At 38.3% G+C, this 24,988-nt stretch overlaps 1 protein-coding gene across 5 annotated transcripts in view; it reads right to left on the minus strand.

The window, feature by feature from the left end:
* Positions 1 to 534: 534 nt before the first annotated feature.
* Positions 535 to 24,988, minus strand: part of MBNL3 (muscleblind like splicing regulator 3) — a 107,388-nt gene continuing 82,934 nt past the window's right edge. For 2 of the 5 annotated variants that reach the window (XM_007130405.3, XM_024128100.3), the window contains exons 5-11: positions 13,928 to 14,119; positions 12,501 to 12,737; positions 9,474 to 9,624; positions 7,617 to 7,652; positions 5,114 to 5,208; positions 4,109 to 4,182; positions 2,259 to 2,347 (exon numbers count right to left, since the gene is read on the minus strand). In XM_007130405.3, the coding sequence (XP_007130467.1) occupies positions 4,126 to 4,182; positions 5,114 to 5,208; positions 7,617 to 7,652; positions 9,474 to 9,624; positions 12,501 to 12,737; positions 13,928 to 14,119 (768 nt within the window). In that variant the 3' untranslated portion in view covers positions 2,259 to 2,347; positions 4,109 to 4,125. Of the gene's footprint in view, positions 2,348 to 4,108; positions 4,183 to 5,113; positions 5,209 to 7,616; positions 7,653 to 9,473; positions 9,625 to 12,500; positions 12,738 to 13,927; positions 14,120 to 24,988 lie in introns of all 5 variants that reach the window. The other 3 variants (XM_007130407.3, XR_449429.3, XM_055081793.1) reach the window with 3 other exon arrangements.

Raw genomic sequence — 24,988 nt, forward strand, 5'->3', positions numbered from 1 at the left:
TAAAAGTCAAGACACCTCTTGCCCTCTAACTCCAGACAATACTGTTAGCAGATGACAATGGCTCAATACAAGCAAGACCATTTAGAAATCACTGATGATCACGATTTGGATTGATAATTAAGATCAACAGGATATCAGCTACTGAGGAGTTAATGTTGCTCTTTTGTATTCTGAGCCAAAATGATCTGCTTTGGGATGGAGTCTCAAATGTTCTGAAGCACAATGTGAAAAAGGCGAACAACCAGGAGTCAGGGGATATTTCTGGGTCCAGCTGCTACCAGGTAGTTAGGCAGCCCTTGGGCGAATCACATGCCCTGGCTGTGAAAAGGTTTTGCCAGTTCCACTGTTCTGTGATTCAAACACTACTAGCCGGCTTAAGGTATATCCTAAATCAGATTTTCCCTTTGCTTGTCATTTTCATGAAGGAGAAAAATAAATAAACTTGGTATATACATCAAATTTGATGATTTTATACTTTCCAGTGAAGAGAACACATATTTAGTAGAAGATATTAAATCAATGCAAACTATCATGTGGTTCTACCACTGATTAATAATAGTAACTTTAATTACTGAGTAGGGTGGAAGAAGTATGTGACATACCATAGGAATTAACTGCTATTTTACTTGGTTATACAATTATTTCAAAAGTATTAGTAATGTGAATTCAGGTCAGCTCTGTGGAGTGTAGCCACTCTGTCTCATCCAAAGGGTGTTACAAACCTCTCTATTCATCTCTATTATAATTTTCAAAACATATAAAAACAAAGAAATCCCAACAAACAAAAAAGAGGCTTGGTTATGATATGAGAGATTCTGCTGTTAATAAAGTTTGGGAAGGGCAACACTTAACATATTATATCACAGGCACTTGCTCCTTCACTGAAATGTTTAACAAAACCGGAAACTCAGCGGAACTGAGGCTAAAGACAGCTGTGGACATCCTTCTTAGAACTTTTAAATAAATCAGAGAATTTCAAATGGCTCCCTACCTCCCCCCCCCCAGTCCCGCCATTTCTCCAAATCTATACTCAGACTCCAGCTGTGATGAACAGAAGAGACTGTCCATTTGGGGAGGAAAGGCCTCACTTGGAACCAATTCTCCTTCACCCTGACTGACTTTTCCTGACTGCATCTTACTTATTATTCAAAGAGTAGTCTAAAGAGCATGAGCCATTTGCATTCAGAAAGTGGCACTTGTATCAAAGGTTACATTGCAATGGTTTTTACACACTTTCCTCCAATATGTAAAAACTAGCTCCAAGCCCCCTCTCTCTGCTTAATTTATAACCTGTCATTAGAATACCTTTAAGCTTCCAAGAACCAATTTTTCAGCTGAAAATGACAAATGGCTCAGTTTTAGACACTCAAACTAGAAGACAGGATCCTTGAGCCACAAAAAATGTAATGGGCACTTTACATAATTTTTAGTATATATGCTGAGAAATCCATGTAAAGGTAAATTCTAGTTTTGCAATCTACTTAAGGAGTGAAATTCGGGTTAATGTTTTAAGAAGTTCCCTGTTATTTTCAGGTAATTATTTCTCTCTCACAAAAGAATCCAGTAACGTGTTTGTACTATGCAAGGTCAGATCTACAGGTACAAATTATACACATGCATGTTTATGAACAAGTTTTGGACACACTCAAAAGTGAGGCCTTTTAAATGTCTGCCTCAAGAAACCTACAGAAATATTCTAAAGAGAGAGAGAGAGAGAGCATATCAACATTAACCTGTCATGTTTTTCAAGCACATGTGTTTCTGTTTCCCATTAATAGCATTTTAGTTAAAATCAAACACCACACATTACAGCAAAACACTATAGTATATAAAAACCTAACACAACACACCACAATACAATACAATAATGGGGAAAATGGTATTGGATATATCTGTTACATTCTGAATCAAACCAACAGACTATTGTGTAAACAAAACGGTAAGGTAACACTTCAAAACAGACCGAACATTTATCCACCAAGAATGCACAATAAGCCAGCAGTCCACTGTAGAGATTCACTCAGCATAATGGTTATTGGAAAGTCACAAAGAATAGTGTGATAAATTACAAAGTGTTATGGTGTTCTACCTAATAATTCAAATAAGATAGATAGATGGTAGTTGTTAGTTTTCTGTTGGTGTTTTAACATCTCCATTGATTGTTTGATGCTTTGTTTTTTATTCGAATTTGTTGGTTGGTATGTTTGTTTTGTTTAATATATTGACTGCACCATGCTTATTGTTGTGTTGGTAGAAGAGGACATACGTGAATATATATAGAAAGGCCATATGGAGGTTCTCACGGAGAGATTCTGATACTCCATAACTCTGTTGTTCAGAATTTCAACTGAAATGGAAGAAAAAAAAGAGTGAGAAATATTGGAGGGTTATTGAAGTAGGGGTCAGTATACTTGGTTCTTGTTCCAGTTCTGTGTGTGAACCATATGCCAAGATATTCCCCGCTCTGAATCTACGAAAATTGAGCTGTTGGAAATGCTCGCTAAGGAGTCACATAGCATGACAGTCTGATAGTCTATGGTTCTCACTGAGTGACAGTGTGGACAGTTGCCCTAAGTTAACAGAGATGCACTCCGTTGTTTAAGGCACTGTCTACACCATGAACACCCACCCATCCATCCACTTCCTCCAACAAGCATATATTGACAAAACATACTGGATTCCATTTTGACATATGCAAATATTAAACTTTAAACTTTTTATCTGTATGTTTTGGAGCCGTGCAGGAATAGCCTAAGTGTGAATTCTGGGTATACAGTATTTTACAAAATTACATTTTTGCACTCTGGAGAAATTTTCAACATCTGTTACATATTGCAATGATTATGATGTGCCAAATACCTCTAAATTTTCTAATGGAATCAAGTAAAAAAGAATCACTACTCCCAAACATGTTCTGTTGGGAAGTTAACTATATTTGACCACTTTTGTTTACCGTGATGTGAAGCAGCCCACGAGAATCAGGCAAGTGTTTACAAAGCCTATTATTCTCATGTTCGGTGCTATTCCCAAGTTGCCACTATCCCAAATGATACCCCTGAAAACTATTACAATATACAGCTACTTCAGTTATTCCGTGTACTCAAAGATGTCTTTTTTTAAACACTCCTTAGGACTGAAGGGACCTGTTATCTAATGTACAGTTATCTATAGGCTCTGTCCAGAACAGTTAGTCTTCTGGGCCTGTGTGTCCTCAGCAGGAAAGAAATGCTAGCCAGGTTCTGGGGAACTAGTCCATCAAGAGAACAGAACTGTTGCCTTCTTCAACCAAGTGAAACACTCCAGGTGTGAGAAGTTCAAGCTTTCAATGACTAATGGATGCAACTCAGAATCAGTGTATTTGTTTAATAACTCCCTATAATTATTAATTAAGATGCCTCAGAGTCTTGAGTGACTTTAAAAGTCACACATTCCAAGTGAACAACTGCTCAAATTAAGTGTGTTGCCATTACAGGCTCTGGACCAGGCAAAGGAAATCAGAGGTGAAGGGGGAAATATCTGAAAACAACAACAAAAATTACCAACAAAAAAGGTGCTGTGATGTGAATGAAAATAATGATTAAATTACTAAATTATGTCACTCAAAACTGAAAACAGCTGGAGCAATTCTGCTAGACTTACACGGGAAGCAACACAAAGTGGCAGAATGTGAAAGCGCTATTTTCCATAATGTCTTTAGAAAAAGCATACTGCCTACTGTCTTTAAGATAACGATCTTAATCAAATTGTGACAAAATTACTTTGCTTTATTTCAGTTAAAATAAAACAAAGCTAGAAAAATGTTAAAAGATTAAAATTCAAAATCGATCTGTGCCTTTGGCTAACCAATCATACCCCTTTAATAATGGGAAAACATTTGGGAATTTGTAAGCTCATTGGGAAAATACAATACCAGCTGTCATCTTCATATTAAAAAATCGCATATTTGCTGTCCATATTTCATTGTGGAAAATTTAGAATGCTTAAATCAAGCTCTAAGTTATAAGCAATGCCTATTAATGAAAATATTTACCAAAGTCTTTAGCAAATGCAACTGTGTAGATAAAAGATATAACCTACAAATATTATATTAATACTTAAAGAGACTTACTGTTCTACTGGTAACTTCTACATCTGTGAAACAAACATGCTGCTATTCAGTTCATCTACTGATAATGGGGGTATCTACAGTAGTAAAAAAGATTTTAGATTAAAATAGTTTCTTGAGAGAATTCCATTTATTTTGTTCACTGCTTGGACATGGTAATCAATAACCGTAACCAATTTCACAGAAAAATTTAGACATACTAACCATATCCAATAATAGTTAATTTTGCATAAAGCACAGGTTAGAATGTGGTTTGTTTCCCCAATGGATTAATGCTCTGTGTCCTAAATGTTTATCATACTTGTAATTGAAACAGCAGTGGAACTTGCAGTCGTTAAGCGCGGTTACCACTTTAATAAGGCAAAATGGCCATAATATTACACAATAATTATCGTAAGTTTCTCCTTATAATTTCAAGACTCACCCCAAATTCATAATTTGCCTTGTGACTCTGCCTGTAAAAACCTCAAGCAAATGAAAATTAAAACAACACAAGCACATCTAATGTCGGTATGAGAAGGAATTTCAGATGTAATCACTGGGTAATGATAAGCATATCTGTGCCTTGGAAAGAAATGTGCTATCTTTCTTTCCAGTAGATCTAAAGGTAAAGGTGATGACAGTACTAAGTGAAAGTTCAAATGCAATAACCAAAAATGGTAGCAAACTAAAATAAATTCTCCTCTCAACCAATGAAGAAACATTTAAAAAATATTTAGTATATACCTTTGAGGATTGGTGTGGTAGCAACAACTATATATATGTCAAGAGTGACATCTGTAACCAACTAAAAAAGAGAACACTCTGCTGACTCATCTCAGAATGAGCAGCAAAGCAGGAACACCCCTCTAGAATACACACAAAAAGAAAAATTCTAAATGTAACAACGGCTAAAGAAACACATAAGAATAGGGACTAATGTCTCTCACCAATCCCCAAATCATATACTGTGCCTTACCAACACACCGTAGTTAGCTAGGTCTGAACAGGTGAAATAAATGGCCAAACCTGATTGCTTGTAGCTGTTGCAGCGAAGGGAACGCTGGTGGCAGGTGGTGTTGCTGCAGACACAGTGGTAGGTGTAGCACCGTGCATCATGGGCACTTTCAGTAGGAAATCATGGAAGCAACGCACGAGGGGGTGGAGCATTTACGTAACCGTGACATACACGATGGAATGGGGCGTGGCAGGTGTCACAGCAACAAGCCATGTAATATCATCATGATGGATACACCAGGGTGCAACATGCAATCACAGTCAGTGCAAAGCAACACAGCATGGAAGGGGGAAATATTTAAAAAGAGAAAAGGGGAAAGCCAATTATAGTTACCATTAAGGAAAATGGAATCATTCTCAACATTTAGTTAGTTTTTGAGCAGAATCACACTGTAGTTGACTGAATTCAAGGGCCAAATTTTCAGAAGGGGTTACAATGGGTACCTATGACAAATCTGAATTTACCAAGGCTATCTCTGTGGACAGCTAGTCAAGCAGAAAAGTAACTGGGCTGCGCTTTCAAAACGGGAGTAGGGAACTGTGAATTGGTGTTTGGTTTCGCTAACTCATGACAGACATGAGTGCTGTCACTGGATTTGCAGGTGCAAAGGAACGGTTATCTATCTATCTATCTATCTATATATATATATATATATATACTTACCTGATCTGTATACAAAAAGATCGTAGTTTGCTTGGTGGGTATGTGGTAGGGGAGCAGATAAAGAATACAGTGGGCTATGAACGCAAGTTTTTCAGCACACCTCTGGCAAACCCCTTGGAAACTTAGGCTACTTATGAAACAACGTAGGCCATTTATTTATTGTTTCATAAACAGCCGAAATTTCCAAGGGGTACTTCATAGTAAATATCCGACAAAATCTTGTCTTCACTGCAATATTACAGCAACAATGACTAGCAGCTGCAACATCTCTTTCAGGCTGATTTCTCTTTGCCTTTTCTAGTTTCTATGTCATTTTGAAAGCTTCTGGGATGCTTTTCTTATTTCTAGCTCATTCTGGATAGCAAGCCAAGGAATTAATGTGTGAATGGCACGTGTGCGTATGTGATAATTTGCATCTATAATATATCGATTGAATTCAGATTTTCTGAAAGTCTACAGAGAAAGTGAATGGCCTGGAGAGAGGAAAATCAACACATGCAACGTCATAGAAACCACAAATGTCCCCCAAATGGTGATTAACAGAAACTCTGTAGTTATCTCTCATGCTCATCTCTAGTGATCCATTACCTATCAACATCCCTTATTGTAGCACATGCCAATTCTAAAATCACTCTTGTTTTCCCTTTGGGAGCGCAACAACGGTGCAGGAAGCAGCACCACTGAAGCATGCAGTTTGCATTCCTACACCGAGCTCTTAGGTGAAAGGACAAGGGAGCAGAGTCACAGAATGGGAAGACAGAGACACATTTCACGAACTTGCAGAAGTATGTTCTTCTAATCATATGCATATGATGCTTCTGTTAGCACCAGTGGAAATGATTTTAATTCTGATAGAGCACAGCTAATAACAGAGGCCTCACCTGTCAGTGAGTGCTACTACTATGTAGTTGTCATTTTGACTTTTTTGTTTTATCTTGATAAACCTGTTAGTCCCTTTTGGGCTCTGCATCGACTTTGGTTGACCAATGGGATGGAGGTCAAGCTGTTGCGAACTCTCAAAAAGGATAAAAGGAACTGGATTGATATGAGATGGTGGGGTGAGGTGGGATAATTCCTCCCTGTATGGAACAGAGCTATTTTCTCCTGGTCTGTTCCTGGTGCCCATGGAAACTATAGGAGCTGTGAACTCCCTAGGAGTTCTGACAGGGAAACAAGTCCCTTTCCTTGTCTTCAGTGTTAGTGATGTACAAAATGGTTTCGAGATGGCTACCATATTGGATAGGTGGCTAATTAAAGGATCTGTGTGCAACTGGTTATTAAAAATCACATACCCCCAAAGAGTCATTTCGAAATGATTCTGTGGTGCCTGGTTTCCGTGCAGATGGCACTTCATCCTAGAACACTATAGAAATCATCACAAAACACTACAGAATGCTCTAGCTTTGCTTTTTTTTTGCAACATCTCAGTATTGAATGATTTTGATCTTACGGATGACTTTTTTTTGGAGGAACTGTTGTGTTGTACTTTACAAATTATACATTTAAAATATTTTAAATATTTTGCAGTTTCTTAGTAACAGATGTAAAGCTAAGAATAAAACTGCCCATTCTGGCTAGATAAGGAAATGTTTCAAAATATTTCAGCTACTATTTTTAGGGTGAAAATACAGAAATGGCAGGGTCGGTATTTGACCACAGTGGCAACCAACTGTGAGAGTGTAGGACTGTTGTGATTCCACAAAGACATGTAACAGACAGCACCATATTAAACCTTAAATACTCAGAAAATGTCCAGCCACGTCATCCAGTTGTTTGTCTCTTTCATAGTCACAACAGAAAAACACTTTTTTTCAGACTGTAAAAAGTTGAGAATTTTTGTACAAAACCTACCAATACTTGAAGCGGGTACCATGCACAGTATTGGCCCTGTACACCATGCAGAAAAGCGTGAAAAGTAAAGAAAAGAGATATATCATTATTAAAGCTTTACTGATAGAAATAATTTCTAACTAGAAAGATATTCTTAGCAATATTAATGAAACAGCACATGCATATCCAGTAATCTCCCATGCTCACAATTACAGCTTAAGATCCCAAACCCAGGTAATCAAAGTAATTCTTGGATTCTTAGGTATAAAAATGAACATTAATTTTTCTTTAAAGGTATTAGCTCACTTAAATTACATATTTATTCTGGACGAATACATCCTAAGTGATTTTTATTATGAAAGGGAGAATTTTAATTTATTATACATACAATTTTCAAAATATGCACCAGGATCTGGCAGCTGGTGCCAATAAGTTCTACTTAGGGCACTAATCTATTATCATTGCTTTCTCCACCTCGCAACCAAGGACTTGACTGTGAACATGTGGCAAATAGGCTTTTCATCAAGAGGGGGCTCTCAGCCTGACAGGTTTTTCTTTTGCTATTAATTAAGGGGAAAGGGATTCTTCTGATGTCTTTGCTTGTAAATCTAGATTTTAAATTAGCCAAATCCAGCCCAACAAGTCTAAAAATTGTGTTTGTAAATGATATCATGAAGAACTATTGTGGTTAGTTAACTAGACAAAAGACTGGATTTTTATGGCTTCTTTCAAAATTAATTAACTGATTAATGTATCATTAACCAATGGGTTTCTTCAAGTCCAGGCATACAATACCATGTGCTTAGTATGTTTATAATTAACAAGGTTTCTAAATTAGTTTTTAAAGCATGTAACTTTCATTTAACAGTTTCCAAGCTGGAGCATTTATGATTCTGACAAAAAAAAAAAAAAATCTACCGTACTCCCAGGGGTTAGTATTTTCAACTTATTCCTAAGAGACTATATGCTCGTTCTTAAAGTACTGAACCACTGGAAGAAAAGTAATTCCCCTCATATATGATATTTGTTTGACCTCAGCTCTTCTGCTTCTGGGCCTGCATGAATGCTGGTTTGAGCCCATATCTGGTCATGGAAATAATTTCATTTTGCCAGCTACAAATCAACCAGCGGCATGTGGGATCTTCCCGGCCCAGGGCTCGAACCCATGTCCCCTGCACTGGCAGGTGGATTCTTAACCACTGTGCCACCAGGGAAGCCCCCTATGATATTTATTTGAAAAAATTATGGCTTAAATTTTTCTTTTCAATTTAGTGCAAAACTGTTATGCTATTAAATATAGTTGAATGTAGGAGGTAATAAAATATGCCACAAAGTGTCAGGAAAATGTGGTCAACTGCTATATATTTTATATTAACTGGTTTAAGAGTTAGAGGCTAAAACTACCTGTTTTATATATATACTACACTGTATTACATTGTAAATGTAAGGGTAGTTTTATTATAACTATCTTTGGCATATCAAAGATATATGGACTACCTATTTTTGCAATGCTGAAGCTTGGAAACTTTCTTTTTTTTTTCTGAGGGCAGACCATGGTCTTTGAAAGTGATACCTAAGAACCAAGGAATTAGTTTGAGACTGAAACAAGTGAATCAACCATGAGAAGCAAAAATTAGGAAATGCTCAAAAGAAAAATGTTGACAGTGTTTCCTAGTTTGATTTCAAAACCATTAATTTTCAGGAATCATAGGAAAACAGTCTGTTCCGTATACAAACAGACTGAGCCTAACTGCCTTGTTTTATTTCTAACCACAATACCTGTTGACCGTTCTCGCATAAATGCTCTTTGGAAGCTGGTGGGCACTGTATTCATTCGCAACATCAAGCAACTCATGGTGCCCAGAGCCCCGTTCTCACCTGCAGGGATAAATGCCGGCTGCGGGAGTTGCAGGTTAGCCAGAGCCTGCTGGCAGTGGAAAACACTGGGATTGAAGACCGGGGTGGCACCATTGGTCTTTTCAAGTGCCGATCTCTTTGGTATCAGTTGAAGTGCACCAGGCTGCAGGGCCTGTGAGGGAAGGATGGATTAATAAATATTAAGGAAAGTAAAATATGTACTCAAACCAAGCAAGCAGCAGTTAGATAAGGTCTGGCCTGGGAACCCTTTGCAAGGGTCGCCACTGAGCAAGGTAACCAACCTCAGAGATGAAGCCGTTGACTATATGAGTACGTACTCAGTCCAAAATAGAAAATAAACCTACAGGGGGGAAAAGAAGCTTTTCAACTTCACTAATTTAGACAAATTAATGAAGCTGAAAAGGACCTCATCATGTGGGCTGGATGTGACAGGATGCTGTTGACAGCAAATAATCATTTAAAATTAACATCTAAAGGATGCTCATCTACTAACCTATTAAAATGAGATTAGCAGAAGCAACAGATATACCAGGAAAGAAATTTTTGCCAGTTACAATTCCAATATAAATCTAGGAGATAAATGGTATGTAGGTGAAAAAACAAATGTCAGTAGATCAGAGTCTAAAGCTCCAAAATCCAAAATTCAATTTATACAAGGATTTCAGGTCCAAACCCTATAACTGTATATTTCCCAACTAACATGTAAGGAAAAAGCAAATGAATTAATCTGCCCCCGCCACCTCACCCAGATACCATAGACAGTTAGCAAAACGTATGCAATGCTCACTTATAGAGACTTGCTGTGCATTTCGATATGTATTGTTTGTTTTGTTGTAAGGTTTAATTCTGAAACCTCTTAGCGTTTTTAAAATCCTCCTTTCATGTCTACAATTCTTTCAAAATCCCACTGTGCTTAAAATATTCAGTCAAAGCTCCCCCTGGATCAGATTCATTGGAGAAATTTGACATTACTTTACATTTTTTCCTCAGCAAATTGCACAGTACTTTAAAAACTTGTCCCGGCAACAATGATTGGGTATGCTCCAAATTCTTAAGGAGATGGGCACACTTATGCTGCGTATCTAGCCTTCCACAAGCTGAAAAGGGGCATGCCATGACCTCCTTATTCCTATGGATAAGAAGGCCTAATGGTACCTCTATTTTCATTTGGGAAATAAATATCACCCCTTCAAGTCTTTCCTTTTAAATGCATACAAGCTGCTTTCAGTGAAGTCAACCTGAGCTGCGCACATGAACACGAACAGGGTAAAAATCTCTGCTTCACAAAGCATTTCAACTCTGAATCCTTAAAATATAGAAAGCTTAAATTTCTTCATGCAGCCTCCTTTGTTTAATCTTGCCTCAAACAAATTCCTATGGGCCAGTGTTACTTTACCTTTAAGACGCTGCTCTGATCAGTCACTCAGAAAGGAATTCTATATTGACGTTCAAAAGTACCAGTTGAAGACCTTACTATATATATAGTATGTTTAACTCTCTACATGGAAATTTGGGGCTGACTTATATGCATTCTACCAAACACACCAAAATCATCAGAAATAGGCACATACATACGAAGGCCCCATGACTGGGCATTGGACAGGCAGGTACACCGTGGCACAGGCATGGCATTCCTTGTACATCCCATGCATTTGAGAACCTTTATTTTTAGGGGGCCAACTGTATTCCTCTCCTTTACAATAGGGTACGTTGTTTCTGAACTCTATGCCACCAACAGAAATAATCTAACAATTGGAGGCTTAAATTCTGCATTGAATATTCTGGATACCTTCCTATTTTCAGAGCTTAACATTCCCTCATTCAAAAGAATTTAAGACAAAAAATATTCGGTGAAGTCTTTTTTTAACATTCATTAACAAATTCTGCTGTCCAGATCAAGGCAGAAAATAAGTTTGTTCTATTTTGGTACTCAGCTCTTTCACAAAGTATTGGGTTCAGTTCTGAAAGAGCAGGGGTACTGAGAAAGAGGACAAGTCCAAATTTGGGGTATTTGGCTTAGACAAAAGACACGAGAATCAGGCTCCTATGAAATAGGGATTGACGTGTTTTGCAATAAACTAAGTGTAAGTTCCAGTTACAACAAGGTAGATTTTAACTTAGTATGAGGAAAACCTTCTCAACAAATAGGGGTGTCTGAAAATAAATCTATCTCTCTTATGAAAAGGAAAGGTCTCTGTCATGGGCTTCAGGGTCATGGAGGTGATTTCTTTTCCACAGCCGGGAAAAATGAGGTTTCCTCAGGGTTTTGTCCCTTATTGGAGTTATACCCTATTACACGAGGAAAGGCCCAGACTCTAAAAGAAATGAATAGCCCACAGCCTATCAAAATAATTGACAGCTGTGACAAGCATACGTAATCATAATTCCTATTTTTTAACCTATCACACTATAGTGTTATGCAAACATTTTCCTACCTCCTACCTTCTCGTGGTTACGTAGGACTAACTTTTCCCCCAAATGTACTTACTCGGGCAACTCAATAGCCAGGCCTCTTCTCCAACCATGCAGAAATTCCCCCCCAGCCTTCGCTGGCTGCTGACTTGCAATCATTAACCTTTGGGAAATGAGAACCTATTTTCCACCCCATCCTCCAAGTCCTCTGTTTGGGAAAGGCATTAAGGATGTTACCAGCAAAGTGCCCATCTAGGTGGCTCACGGGGCAGAAAGGCAACTTTCCGCCTTTTTACAATATTAAGGTTAGTTAGGCTATAAAAGGCCACTCCAAAATAATTTACTGTTTACGTTATATAATTTACTCTTTCTTAAAAAATGGGAGAAAAAGCACAGTAAGTTAAAATCATTAGGAAAGATTTTAAATAGTTATCTTTAGAAAATTTTAGTGAACCAGAATAAATAGTTTCTCTCTTTTCCAGCTTATAACCTGGGCAATTCATTTTAAGGTCCCCTCATGACTATCCAAGATCATGGTTCCAGGATATTCGACAAATTGAGGGATATAGGAATCATTTATCCCCAAACAGCCGATGAGTCCTGGCCTGTTCTTACCATCGCAGCGGCAGCTGAATGGTTCATCTGGTGATGAGCTGCCCTGAGTTTGGCTTGCAAGTGCGCAGGAGGATGAAAGTACTTGCATTTCTCCCGGGAGCATCGACCTTTGATATAATCCATGCAGATGGTCACGGTATTATCACTTGTCTCAATCATGGAAACATCTGTAGGGTGAGCATAGCGGCAATCGTTCTCACCACGGGTACAATTTCCACGCTGAAATTCACGGCAAACCTTAAAGAAAAAAAAATCACATTGATGCTTGGAAGGTGATTAGCTTTTATTTATTTTGCCAGTGGACGTATAAGAGCAACAGTGTACATTCTTTTGTCATCTATTTAGGAAAACTTTTAAAAGCTGAAGGATAATGTCGAGCCATATTCACTATGAGATGTAAACCTAAACAAAATTTCTATTCTGAGGAAGAAAAAATCCAATCTTCCCAAAGGCAAAGTTTGTCTGCTTTCCTTACATTGAAATGCAAGTATTGTTGAAAATCAGTTTTTAATCCTCCACTTGATACACAGCCTAAAGTGTAATTAGCTAAGTTTGCAAGATGGGGTTATTTTGTTAAGCTCCAAGATGTGTCTTTATCACACAGCAACGTGCTTTCTTTTTTTTTAATTAATTAATTAATTTTTGGCTGCGTTGGGTCTTCGTTGCTGCGCGGGGGCTTTCTCTAGTTGCGGCAAGCAGGGGTCTACCCTTCGTTGCAGTGCGTGGGCTTCTCATTGTAGTGGCTCCTCTTGTTACGGAGCGTGGGCTCTAGGTGCGCGGGCTTCATTAGTTGTGGCACACAGGCTCAGTAGTTGTGGCTCGCGGGCTCTAGAGTGCAGGCTCAGTAGCTGTGGTGCACAGGCTTAGTCGCTCCGCGGCACGTGGGATCTTCCCGGACCAGGGCTCAAACCGTGTCCCCTGCATTGGCAGGCGGATTCTTAACCGCTGCGCCACCAGGGAGGCCCTGCAACGTGCTTTTTACAAGCAGACTTGTGGACCATGACTAAAGGACATGCACAGATTCCAGTTCAATACATGGCAAGGCATTTAAGGAGCTGCCAATGGAGCTGACTTTTTGATTATTCTTGCAAGTAGAGACTCATCAACGAATACAGTAATCCCACTCTGCAAAGCTGGAGCCTGGCTAAAAGGAGCATCCCCACCATACTTTCTGTGCCATAGCAAAGGAGACGCACAGTCTGCAGCTGGGTATACTAAGACACTGTTTGACCTACTATACAACCGTGCACTTCATAACAGGGTAAAATTGCAGTAATAAAATGTCTAACATTTCTCTGAGGTTATATTCCATAAGCTTAAAATTCAGATGTGCTTATTCAAAGCATTCAAAACACTGGGCTCTAAGAATGTTTATGCATAAGGTTAATATCTACCCTATAGGGATTTATATATTTCTACACAAATACCTCCAGTTTATCTGAACGCATCGGCTTGGGACCAGGAGCTCCTGGCAGTGGGAGAGGCGGGGTGCCAGAAATCAGCACAGGTGCATTTGGTAAAAGTTCGGCAGGAACCAGGCCCATCCCAGGATGAGGTAAGTAGGGACTGAAAGCCATGGCAGGATTAGCTGCCAGGGATGGAGTCACAGGAAAAGAAGTCTGTATGTTTAAAAGAGAAAAAAAAGGTGTTAGAGGTCAACAGATTATTCCTATTATTACACAAGGAAGCATTCTTTCAAAAAGCTCAAGTCATATCAAAAGTTACCACTGTATTTTCTCCTTTATTTTTAGTCTCATACTAATTCCCATATAGGAGGAGTTCCTTTTAAAACCACAAATCTCTTTGAGTAACAAATTTATTGGTAAGCTGATAAGCCAAGCCACATAATTTTAACAGTCATGAGTTAAGTAAATTAAATCCCACTGATGGAGTCTGTTCCAAATGTGTTTTCTCTAGCACTTCCATTTTTACCTAAAAACCATGTCACCAACGATATCATATACGTGGGCAATCTGCCTTATCTCCTCACACGAGCATGGCCTTTGCACACAGACTTCAGGTTCTCCCCCTTCGTCCCACCCTCCTCCTTCCTTTCCCCTTCCTCGCAGTACTGCTTGGCTCCAAAGCTGCTGGTCCTACCATGGTTCCCAACTGCCCTACCAAACACTTGATTCTTGGCCCACTATCAATTAAGGAAGAAAGCAAGAAGGGAGGAAAAAAGGGGTAGATTTTGAAAAGTGAGAGCTGTAAGAACTTCTTGCTGTCTACCTAAAATGAAATTAGTACGGTCATTTTTTTTAGAGGTCTTATTTTACAAGTGAATCTGACTTGCCTAGCCTTGTCTTTATCTAAGGGATCAGATGATGTGCACAGGTTAAAAGGGGGCCCTAGAAATGCTACGAGAATCCCTATTGGGCAGGAAGAGAGAACAGGATTATAAGGTACATACACTAGAGTGTAACTTGTAAAGAAAAGTCTTGGAAATGCAAAGGAATCTTACTGGCTTTTCTATTTTTTTTTATGAACAGGTTATTTTATTTGACTCAAATCTTATTGTAAACATCACAAAAAATGTTAATCTCCATAAATACTCAACCTTTATGGAGACAACAAAAAACTAATTTAGGCTAATTGAAAACAAATTCTGAACTGACAAATATACATATAATGTATGGTAACACAGCGTAGTTATAAACACTTCACTCTAGATGATACACAGTTTTGTTATTAATTCCCATTTAATCTAAATTGAAATTATTGAAAACTTTTAGTCAAATGTTTGGGTTTTCTTTTTTTTTTTTTTTTTGACATCTTTACTGGAGTATAATTGCTTTACATTGTTGTGTTAGTTTCTGCTGTATAACAAAGTGAATCAGCTATACATATACATATATCCCCATGTCCCCTCCCTCTTGCGTCTCACTCCCACCCTCCCTATCCCACCCCTCTAGGTAGTCCTGATCTCAAAGAGTTTCATATACGTACTGCCTTTATTATCTGTAACCACATAATTTATCACTTTACTGTGCTGTTTTCCAGTTTGTTCCCTATGTGGGTGTCTTTTCTTCTCAATGTGGTCATAACTTCTTTGATAGTTCTCTTGTCTCCCCTATAGTACCCAATATATAGTGAATGACTAATTGACTGATATAATCAATGACATAATTTTAAAATAAATGTAAACATTTTAATGAATGAATAACAAATCATGGTTAAATACAGTACATTTCTAATAGTGACTTTATGAGGTAGGTAGCACATTGTCATGCAAATGGTGATGTCTCATGTATTACTAATAGCATCGTTCTTTCTTGCTTTCTTTTTATTTCTTTCACTAAAAAAAAATAATCTGTTGCACTGCCAAGCTATGCCCACACCTTCTGCTAAATCACATTAATAGGAACAGCTCTAAATGCAGGTAGAATAGCAGTCTATGGAGTATGAAGTGAGGGGCGATCTATATTCACGGCGCCACTCCCTAGTCGGACTTGAAACTTTCAATAGCACAGCCTTCTCCGTGAAACCCCTGTTATAAACCACATTCAGCTTGGAAGGAAGTACTTCCCCATTAGCACTCTACCTTAGATGAGTTTATCATTAGCTAACTGGCAAATTAGGAAGGGCAGAAAGAGCATGCCCCCTCCTCCCCAAACTGGCAAGACTCACCAGGGGTTAAGTAGAGAAGGCATGGTGGCCAAGAGCTTTAAGAGGAAAGGGGTGACACCAGGTGGCAGGAAAGATGACGGGGCAGTCAGGGAGGTGCTTTAAGGTTTGATGACAAAAGCCAAGGGCTGACCCAGCCTAACTAGCGCTGTGATGTAACAGGGTATAGGGACATGTCATACTTCTCATGGAATGAGATATGAAGCTCCAGGAATTAGCTGATGTGATATTATTTTATATAATGCAATAAGGCAGACTTTATCAACTTGATGGTTCATGGTTGTCTCAAAATTAGCAAGAATCTCAAATGGTAAAAACTCTATATTTGCACCACACAATAGTACTCTTTGTTTTACTTCTTTTTCCTCTCTGACTTTCATAATAAAATTTTTACCATCCTATTCTCCTTGCTTTTGTCTTTTGCTCTGTTGCTTTTGCTTGTCACAGAACCAAGAAGAGCCATTATTACATTTTTTAAAAACTATTGAATTAAAAGGAAAACTTGCAGGTGAGTGAATTTTCCAGATTAAAAAATCATTAATCACTAATAAATAACCGATCAATTAATAATATTTAAGAATAATGTACATGTAAGCAATGCTTCCTATTTATAATAGCTCTGAACTTCTGTATTTTTTCCTTCCTTTTTGGGGGGAAATTTCCTGGTTAACTTCTGCTTTCTTTAGAATATGTTTTAACCCTCTTAGGTTTGTTATATGTTACAACTGTATGAAAACAAGCTGAAAAGTAAAAGTCTAGATAAATAGTGCAAGGGACTTGCTGAAAAAGTTTAGGGTTTATAAGGTTATACTGTGCCATGTTTAGGTTTTAAAGTTATTATTGTAGATTATATAACCATTTTCCTCCTTGGTATAAACTTCATTCTATAACTCTGTTTATTGAGAAGAAGCAGGTTTTTTTATTCCCAACCCTCCGGCACAGGGAGGAACTCCTGAGTTTCTCATTTATTTTCAAATAGACATTTCTGTTTCTCACCACCACCTCTGCCCCAGGGTAACTACTCCATTTTTATGAATTTGAACATTCAAGGGCTTAGCTTTAGTTAACAGCCACCTGTTATATCAGGCAGCCTGCAAGTTCACACATTCAATTTTAATAAGCAACTTTAATCCTTCCTATACCTGTATTGCAGCCTTTGATGTCAGTTGAGCTAACATGAACCAATTAGTGGGGTAATCTTAATTTTAAAGAAAAAGGTACCTAACAGGTTGAATCTGATTTCCATTTACAGCCTGAATGGTCTGGGCACTTAAATATGTTTCAGATATTCACTCAAACCTAAATTATTTCCTAAATATTTGAAAATATGAGAAAACTTTTCCTCCTAGAACAGGGGGTATGGATTTTCATCTTCCTCTGAGACTTATAAAACCAACAAGAATGATGGCGACAACTGACTAGATGAATAAAAAGATCACCTAGACAATTATTTACCCTCAATGTCTCTTGCAGTATTAGCTGCTAGGGTAGGAATTCCCGCGAGCTACCAGTTACTTGCACAGTACCTAGGAACTATCAGGGCCTTAGGAAATGCTTTCTAAAATTCGGTGAATTGCCTCTAGAACAGTGGCACCTAATCTTTTTTGGGTCCTGAACTTCTCTGAGAGCCTGATGAGAGCTGTAGACCCTGTCCATGGAAAAATTCATATGTGCATAAACTGCATGTAATCTCAAGGAGTTCAAGGACCTCATGAAACTCACCCCTGGTGTGGGGTTATGGACGACTTACTGTTTAAGAGCTTGTGTTCTAGGGTAACGGTTGGCAAACCAGAGCTCCTGAACCAAATCCAGCCTGCCCTGTTTTTGTATGGCCAGAATGGTAAGAGTGGTTTCTACATTTTTATTTTATTTTTTAAAAATTTATTTGAAGTATAGTTGATATACAATGTTGTGTTAGTTTCTGGTGTACAGCAAAGTGATTCAGTATATATATATATACATATATATATATATATATGTATATATATATTCACATATATATATACTTTTTCATATTCTTTTCCATTATGGTTTAGTATAGGATATTATAGTTCCCTGTGCTATACAGTAGGACCTTGTTGTTTATGCATTCTATACGTATTAGTTTGCATCTGCTAGTCCCAAACTCCCAATTCAACCCCCCCACCCCTCCCCCCCGGCAACCACAAGTCTGTGCTCTATGTCTGTGAGTCTGTCTCTGTTTTGTAGATAAGTTCATTTGTGTCACATTTTAGATTCCACATATAAGTGATATCATATGGTATTTGTCTTTCTCTTTCTGACTTACTTTACTTAGTATGATAATCTCTAGGTCCATCCCTGTTGCTTCAAATGGCATTCATTCATTCTTTTTTATGGCTGGGTAATATTCCATTGTATACATATACCACATCTTCTTTATCCATTCATCTATTGATGGACATTTAGGTTGTTTCCATGTCTTGGCTATTGTAAATAATGCTGCTATGAACATAGGGGTACATGTATCTTTCCAAATTATAGTTTTGTCTGGATATATGCCCAGGAGTGGGATTGATGGATCATATAGCAACTCTATTTTGTCGTTTTTTGAGGAACCTCCATACTGTTCTCCATAGTGGTTGTACCAATTTACATTGCCACCAACAGTGTAGGAAGGTTCCCTTTTTTTCCACACCCTCTCCAGCATTTGTTATTCTCTCTACCTTTTTAAATGGTCGAAAAAAGTACAAGATGAGTAATATTTCATAACACATGAAAATTATATGCAATTCGTGTTTCACTGTCCATAAATAAATTCCACTGCACTCACTCGTAGACCTATATAACAAAAAGTGTGGATATCTGTTTTCTCTCTTGTTACAGAAGTACTTACATAATATCCTCAACTTTGTTTCTTGTCCCACAAAGCCTCAAATATTTATTAGTCATTTAGAGAAAATTTTGCTGACCCTCATTCTACAGGATTCCAAAAAATAAAGCACTCCACCAATTTCTGAAGTAAAGCACTAATTATATAAAAATCTATTGGTGTGAATTTAATACTTGTAGCAAGATTCCATAAGTTGAAGAAGTTAGACTTAGAAACAGATACTAAAGTATTCACTAAAATGTTCTTTTACATAGTTAGTAAAATTCATGTTCTTAACTATTTGTTTCTAAAACAATAACTACTCAGCGGCTAAGAATGGGGAGATAGATGGACTCCTGTAAAGGTAAAATTTTAGGAGCCACCACATTTTGGCCTTAAAGGATTCTGAAGCACCTTTGAATAATAATACAACTCAGTGAAAAATGATGCCTCAAATAAATATGTCCAGTTTATATATACATCTTAGTAACACTGATTTATTACTTAAAATGAGTTATTCCTCAAGCTAGTATAAAGAAATAAAAATTAAATGTTATGCTAAATCCATCTCTGTATCTCCCCACAGCCTAGATCTATTTGTAGTTACCTGAATAATATCCAAGGCCAGTTACAATTATTGTTGGATGAATGCAAGACACTTAAGTCACTTAGGCTAATCCTGGCCTGAAGTCAACATCATAATTGAGGTCTCCTCTCTCTAAACTCCTGTCTAAAGGTGGACTACTAAACATTTTCTTTTATAGGATGGTAAACATTTGGTAACAATTTGTTGGCTTGATTTTAATACCAGAAAAATAGCACTTTTAACTTTAGCACTCATAAGACCTTAATTTTATTACTCATTTACAAGCATTTATATAGTACAAAAGGAAGCCCCTTTCACTATGCGTATTCCTCTCCTTAGATAATCCCAAAGCACAATGAAATGTATCATTTTCGTTTCCATCAGACTTTACTAGCTGTTCACAAGGAGCACAACTGAATCGTTTTTGTTTCACAGTTTTTGCTTGGTCATCTCCACGTTCTCTGAGCGTTGTTCTAGGGGGACTGAAGTGGCCAAAAGGCACACTGCAGGAGGCCCACATAACTTCCAGACTAGTTAATTGGTCCCTCAATAATTGAGAGTGAACTTTATAAACAGATGCAAGCTGATAGTGGTGTTTATGTACTAATCACACTTGTTAATGAATAAGTCACTGTGGCCCAAGAGAGAGCAAAGAAAAACAAATACATTCAAGGGTCAAAGTGAATAGTTATCCTCGCCTAGACCTGGCTTTTCCGACCTTATTAATCATGGAAGTCTCCAGATAAGGGGAAGCATTGAAGGAAGACAGGTAGGGGAAGGGTCTGATAGATTATTGTGCATATAAAAGGTGTAAAAAGTATCGCAAGAAAGAGGGAACGAGTCATGGTTTGGATCTGCCTGTAGTAGGTGGTGGGAGAAGCTGCAGAGCAGGTCAGGAATTATAATCCACAGCTGATTCCTAGAGGTAAGGATCTGGCAGAAGGGTAAATGACTTCTTCCTCAGATGGGTGAGGGGATTTTTACTTTGCTCCTGAGATGTGAACAAGAACTGCCCTAAAAATTATTTGTTGGTGAATCACTATGTAATAACAGTGACAATTCAATTAACTTTAGTATACCACTAGGAAAGAAAAAGTATTTAAAAAATCAAGTGGTTACCCAATTTTAACAACGGGTATGAAAAAAGGAAGGGTTTGGGGGGAGGGGGAAATGGCAAAAGCTGAGAAAAGCCAAGAACCCACAGGAAGCCTGGAGACTAGAGACATCTCAGTGCAAATCCAGGATAAATGGATGCAAAGGGTTATAATTATCAGAGGTTCAACAAAGCACCAGCACCGCCGCCACCAAAACAAGAACACAAACTAAAACAAAACCTTGCATGGCTAATATAAAAATAACTCTACGGAGGAAAAAAGAAAGCCCAAAGCTATAAAAATACGGAGGATCAGGTACAAAGCAGAAATGAAGGGGATCACGAAAACATTAATCCACCATTTCACTACTGTTTGTTAGATCATATATTCCTAGAGGGTAGAGACTGTTTCTAATTCACCTTTTAATCCATCTCTTATTCTTATAAATGCCTGGCACAGAGTAGATGCTCAAGAAATATTTAGTGAATTGAGTCAAAAGGGATTCCTAAGCCACTGATTACTTTTAGGTTTACCAGTTAGAAAAATCCAAATCAAAAATCACAAAACAAAAGAAACACTCAGGGATCGAAAGTAGTGGCAGAGAGATTGAAAAATCCATCCGTTTTGGTCTCTACTGGGGAAAACTTTAAGCAGAAGGCCACTCCCAAACGGTCTTTTGAAATGCTAAACAGTATGAGAAGCACAGGGTACTGTATAACACACACACATGCACGTACACACACCCACACATATGTACGCATGGCAGTTTTTAATTGGAGTGGCTAAATCATCAGTATCAAAAGGTATCCAATGAAGAGTTCTGCAAAAAAAAAAAACGGTTTAGTGATACTACAGGCTGAAATATGCAACTTCTTATTACAAAATGTGTGGTCCCAGGGGACAATTGAATTGCTAATGTTTCTGATATCCACAGAATGGTTTAAGAGGGGAGACTAGGTGAAGAAGGTTTTCAAATATTTAGTACATCTATAAAGATTATTATGGCAGATTAGGATTATTTGGGGGAAAGATTATTATCAGGTGGGGAGGGCAACCACATTTTTTCATGCTAGGTCTCCTGATGGCCCTCTCAGTGACAAACCACTGAACTCTACTGATCTGAGCAAGAGGATGGTGATAAGAAAAAAAATATCCTCCTCTCTAGGTGAGATTGCCAAGCATTGGCTTGGTTTCTCGTCGCTGTTGTGATTTTTTATCCTCCGTCAGGGAAAACGATTTTCACAGATCCTCCCAACTTCCTGCCTTCACCTCACTGGTGATGAACGGCAAGCCATGCTGAGGTAGCTGCTGGAGCTTAGACTGTCACCGTGAGCAGGAAAGCTAAGGGGCCCACATGGTCTCATTAGCACCAGCCTCTCACCAACTGAGCTAACCAGATCCAGAGGAGGACACAAAATGGGCTGAGAGGAGATTACATTTTAATTTATCTCCTGGAAATATATGAGGGAGGATAAAGGGAGAGGGAGATTACATTTTAATTTATCTCCTGGGGACATATGAGGGAGGAAAAAGGGAGAGTGCTGAGATTCGTTACTATCAAAGAAACTGCGCACTGTTAAGATATCATGTACAAATGCCCTCTGTTTGACAGCAGAAGTGTAGCATTTTCATTTCACTTTTTAAAAAAACACATTTCACATTGTATATTAAGCCAAGTTGGGGCAAGGCAGCAAACCTCCAGCTGGTGTGATTTATTTTGCTTTACTCTAAAAGGAGCTTTAAGCTGTGTGACATGCACAGCCTCGGGAAAGGACCTGAATAACTACTCTACTTTGGACAAGTAATTGCAATCAGGAGTGAATCCAGGATCTGTGGGGCCCCAAGTTTAGGCCTTCCTTCAGAACAAAGGATACACAAATATCTTTGGCAAATTTCACAAACACATTGTAAACACATTGCTACGCCTCCTCCCAGGGCCCTGGCACGACACCACGCAAATGAGGGGCCCTGAGCCTTCACTAACCTCAAGGTAAGCCTACACCTGGGAACAATTTGTGGAACAAATACATAATATTAGGTCTCAGTAGCTATATCTAAAAGTAAAATCTTTTCTAATTTTTTAGAAAACTTAGTAAAATCTTGATAAAATTTTGGGCTTGTAGCATGGTATCACTCCAGACACTCCTGTGATATGATCTGCTCAACCTCAGTCAATGTGGAATTTCACATGATAATGACAGTCATAATTATATTAAGAGCATATTAATCTTATAATTACATAATGCCTGTCGTCCACTGACTTGAACATTTTGCAAAAATCAATCACTTTACGAAACACCGAATGTCACCACATCGAGATGAAAGACGTTAAAGGTCGTCATTCATCGTTTCCTGAGTAGGTAAACTGAGAAACTCACGGAAGAATCTTCATTAAAATTCACTGTAATTTCTGTACTGACCATGAGACTGGTAATCTGGAAAATGGACAGAATTTCCTTCTCCATTAAATCTACAAAATGTCTTGCTCACCTTTTTTTTTTTTTTTTTTTTTTTTTGGCGGTACGCGGGCCTCTCACTGCTGTGGCCTCTCCCGTTGCGGAGCACAGGCTCCGGACGCGCAGGCTCGGCGGCCACGGCTCACGGGCCCAGCCGCTCCGCGGCATGTGGGATCTTCCCGGACCGGGGCACGAACCCGTGTCCCCTGCATCGGCAGGCGGGCTCTCAACCACTGCGCCACCAGGGAAGCCCTGCTCACCTTTTTAATGATAATTTTTAATAGAAGAGCCCTGGCAACAGGGAGATAGCATATATACTTCAGTCAATCATCAAACTAGTTTATGTGAGCTAGAAAAACTATAACTAACTAACTCTGGATGAATATGCAAAGTGTAGAATGTATCTTGGTGAGGGAAGGATATTATCCTTTCATCTTTAACTATAAAATCATTTAACATTTTCAAAAATTAAAAAGTAAATAACTTTTGTAATTTTACTTCTATTCACTGAAATCTGTCCCGGTCCAAAGTTGCATAGAGTAATATAATATCTTAGAGGTCCTATTTAATTAAAGAAGAAAAACATTCAAAACACGGGAGCCTAAAAATACTGAAATTATTCACTAATTAGTATATCTCCCCTTCCTCTTATCTACTGCAACTTCCAATTTTTCCCCATTTGGTCCTGAAGTGTTACATCACCTTCATTCCTTACTATATTAATGTCAAACAGGCATATAAGCTTGTTTCTGAGAAATATATTTGGTAAATAAAATTGTAAAAATGATGCAAAAAGGTGGGGAGGGTCCAGACAGACATCAGATGATTCTATCTGTGATAAAGAAAAAGACTGAAGTCCCGTGTTTATAGCCTCTGTGGTTTGGAACACCATGACTTGGCCACAGGAATGCAAGTCATGAAAAGCATACAGCAGGACCAGAGGACTTGGCACACCGTGATGGCTGATCCAGTAATCTCTGTATGAATCATCAGGTGAATACACCCGACTGGGTCAAGTTTACCTGCGTGTAAAGAACTGCTTCCATGTGAATCACCACATTCAAACAGAGAAGCAAAAGGAATTTACTAGATATAGACAGGTCTAGATTATACAAAATGTCTGAGCCAAAAATATTTTTAATAGCCTTATAACATCATATCCACCTTTTACATGCATATATTACATCCAGCAGTGAGAATCCTTCCTTGGAAATTTCTTTCTGTAATGAAGATTCCAAGTTGTGAAACGACCTGAAATTTTGAAGCGTTAGCTTTGCTTGAGAGTTGGAATCCAATGTGTCTGCTTGCCCTAAAATTCTTCGCCAGTGCTCGTGTTTGCCTCTTAATTATGCCAAGGGGAGTTCTTAAATCGAACAATTTTTTGCTGTGAACATCAGCAACTATCTCTCTTAAACTGCACTGAAAAATACAAGGGAGTCACACCCTTTGCCTCACTTGCTAAACTTCCTCAATAAAGCTAACAAGAGCTTTCTGAGGTGGAATTTTATACGTGCAAATGTCAATTCAGACCTGTTAGATACAGTGAACAAACTTGCCTGCTACAGCAAGCATTCCACCCAAATTGACTAGGTGTGGCTTTTATTCATTGTTCAGTCACACTGAACAGAATCTGTTCTCTAGCTACATTTCGGTTGGCATTCCCTTTATCTGGGGGCTTATAATAAGCAAACCATACTCAATTTTCCAAAAGCAGATGTGCTCTTTTGGTATCCTAGAAACAGATCAAAGTGTGCTTTGTGGGAAGACCTGAGGTTCAAGGCAGTGATACCAAATGGGTCTTAATATGCAGCCAGACAAACAGCAGGACTGGAAATTTAAACAAAAGCTTGAATATTTTAGAGAAAAGAATCTGATGATCAGGGCGGGAGGAGGGTGCG

This window comes from Physeter macrocephalus, chromosome 21 (genome assembly GCF_002837175.3).
Source record: "Physeter macrocephalus isolate SW-GA chromosome 21, ASM283717v5, whole genome shotgun sequence".
NCBI classification, from domain to species: domain Eukaryota; kingdom Metazoa; phylum Chordata; class Mammalia; order Artiodactyla; family Physeteridae; genus Physeter; species Physeter macrocephalus.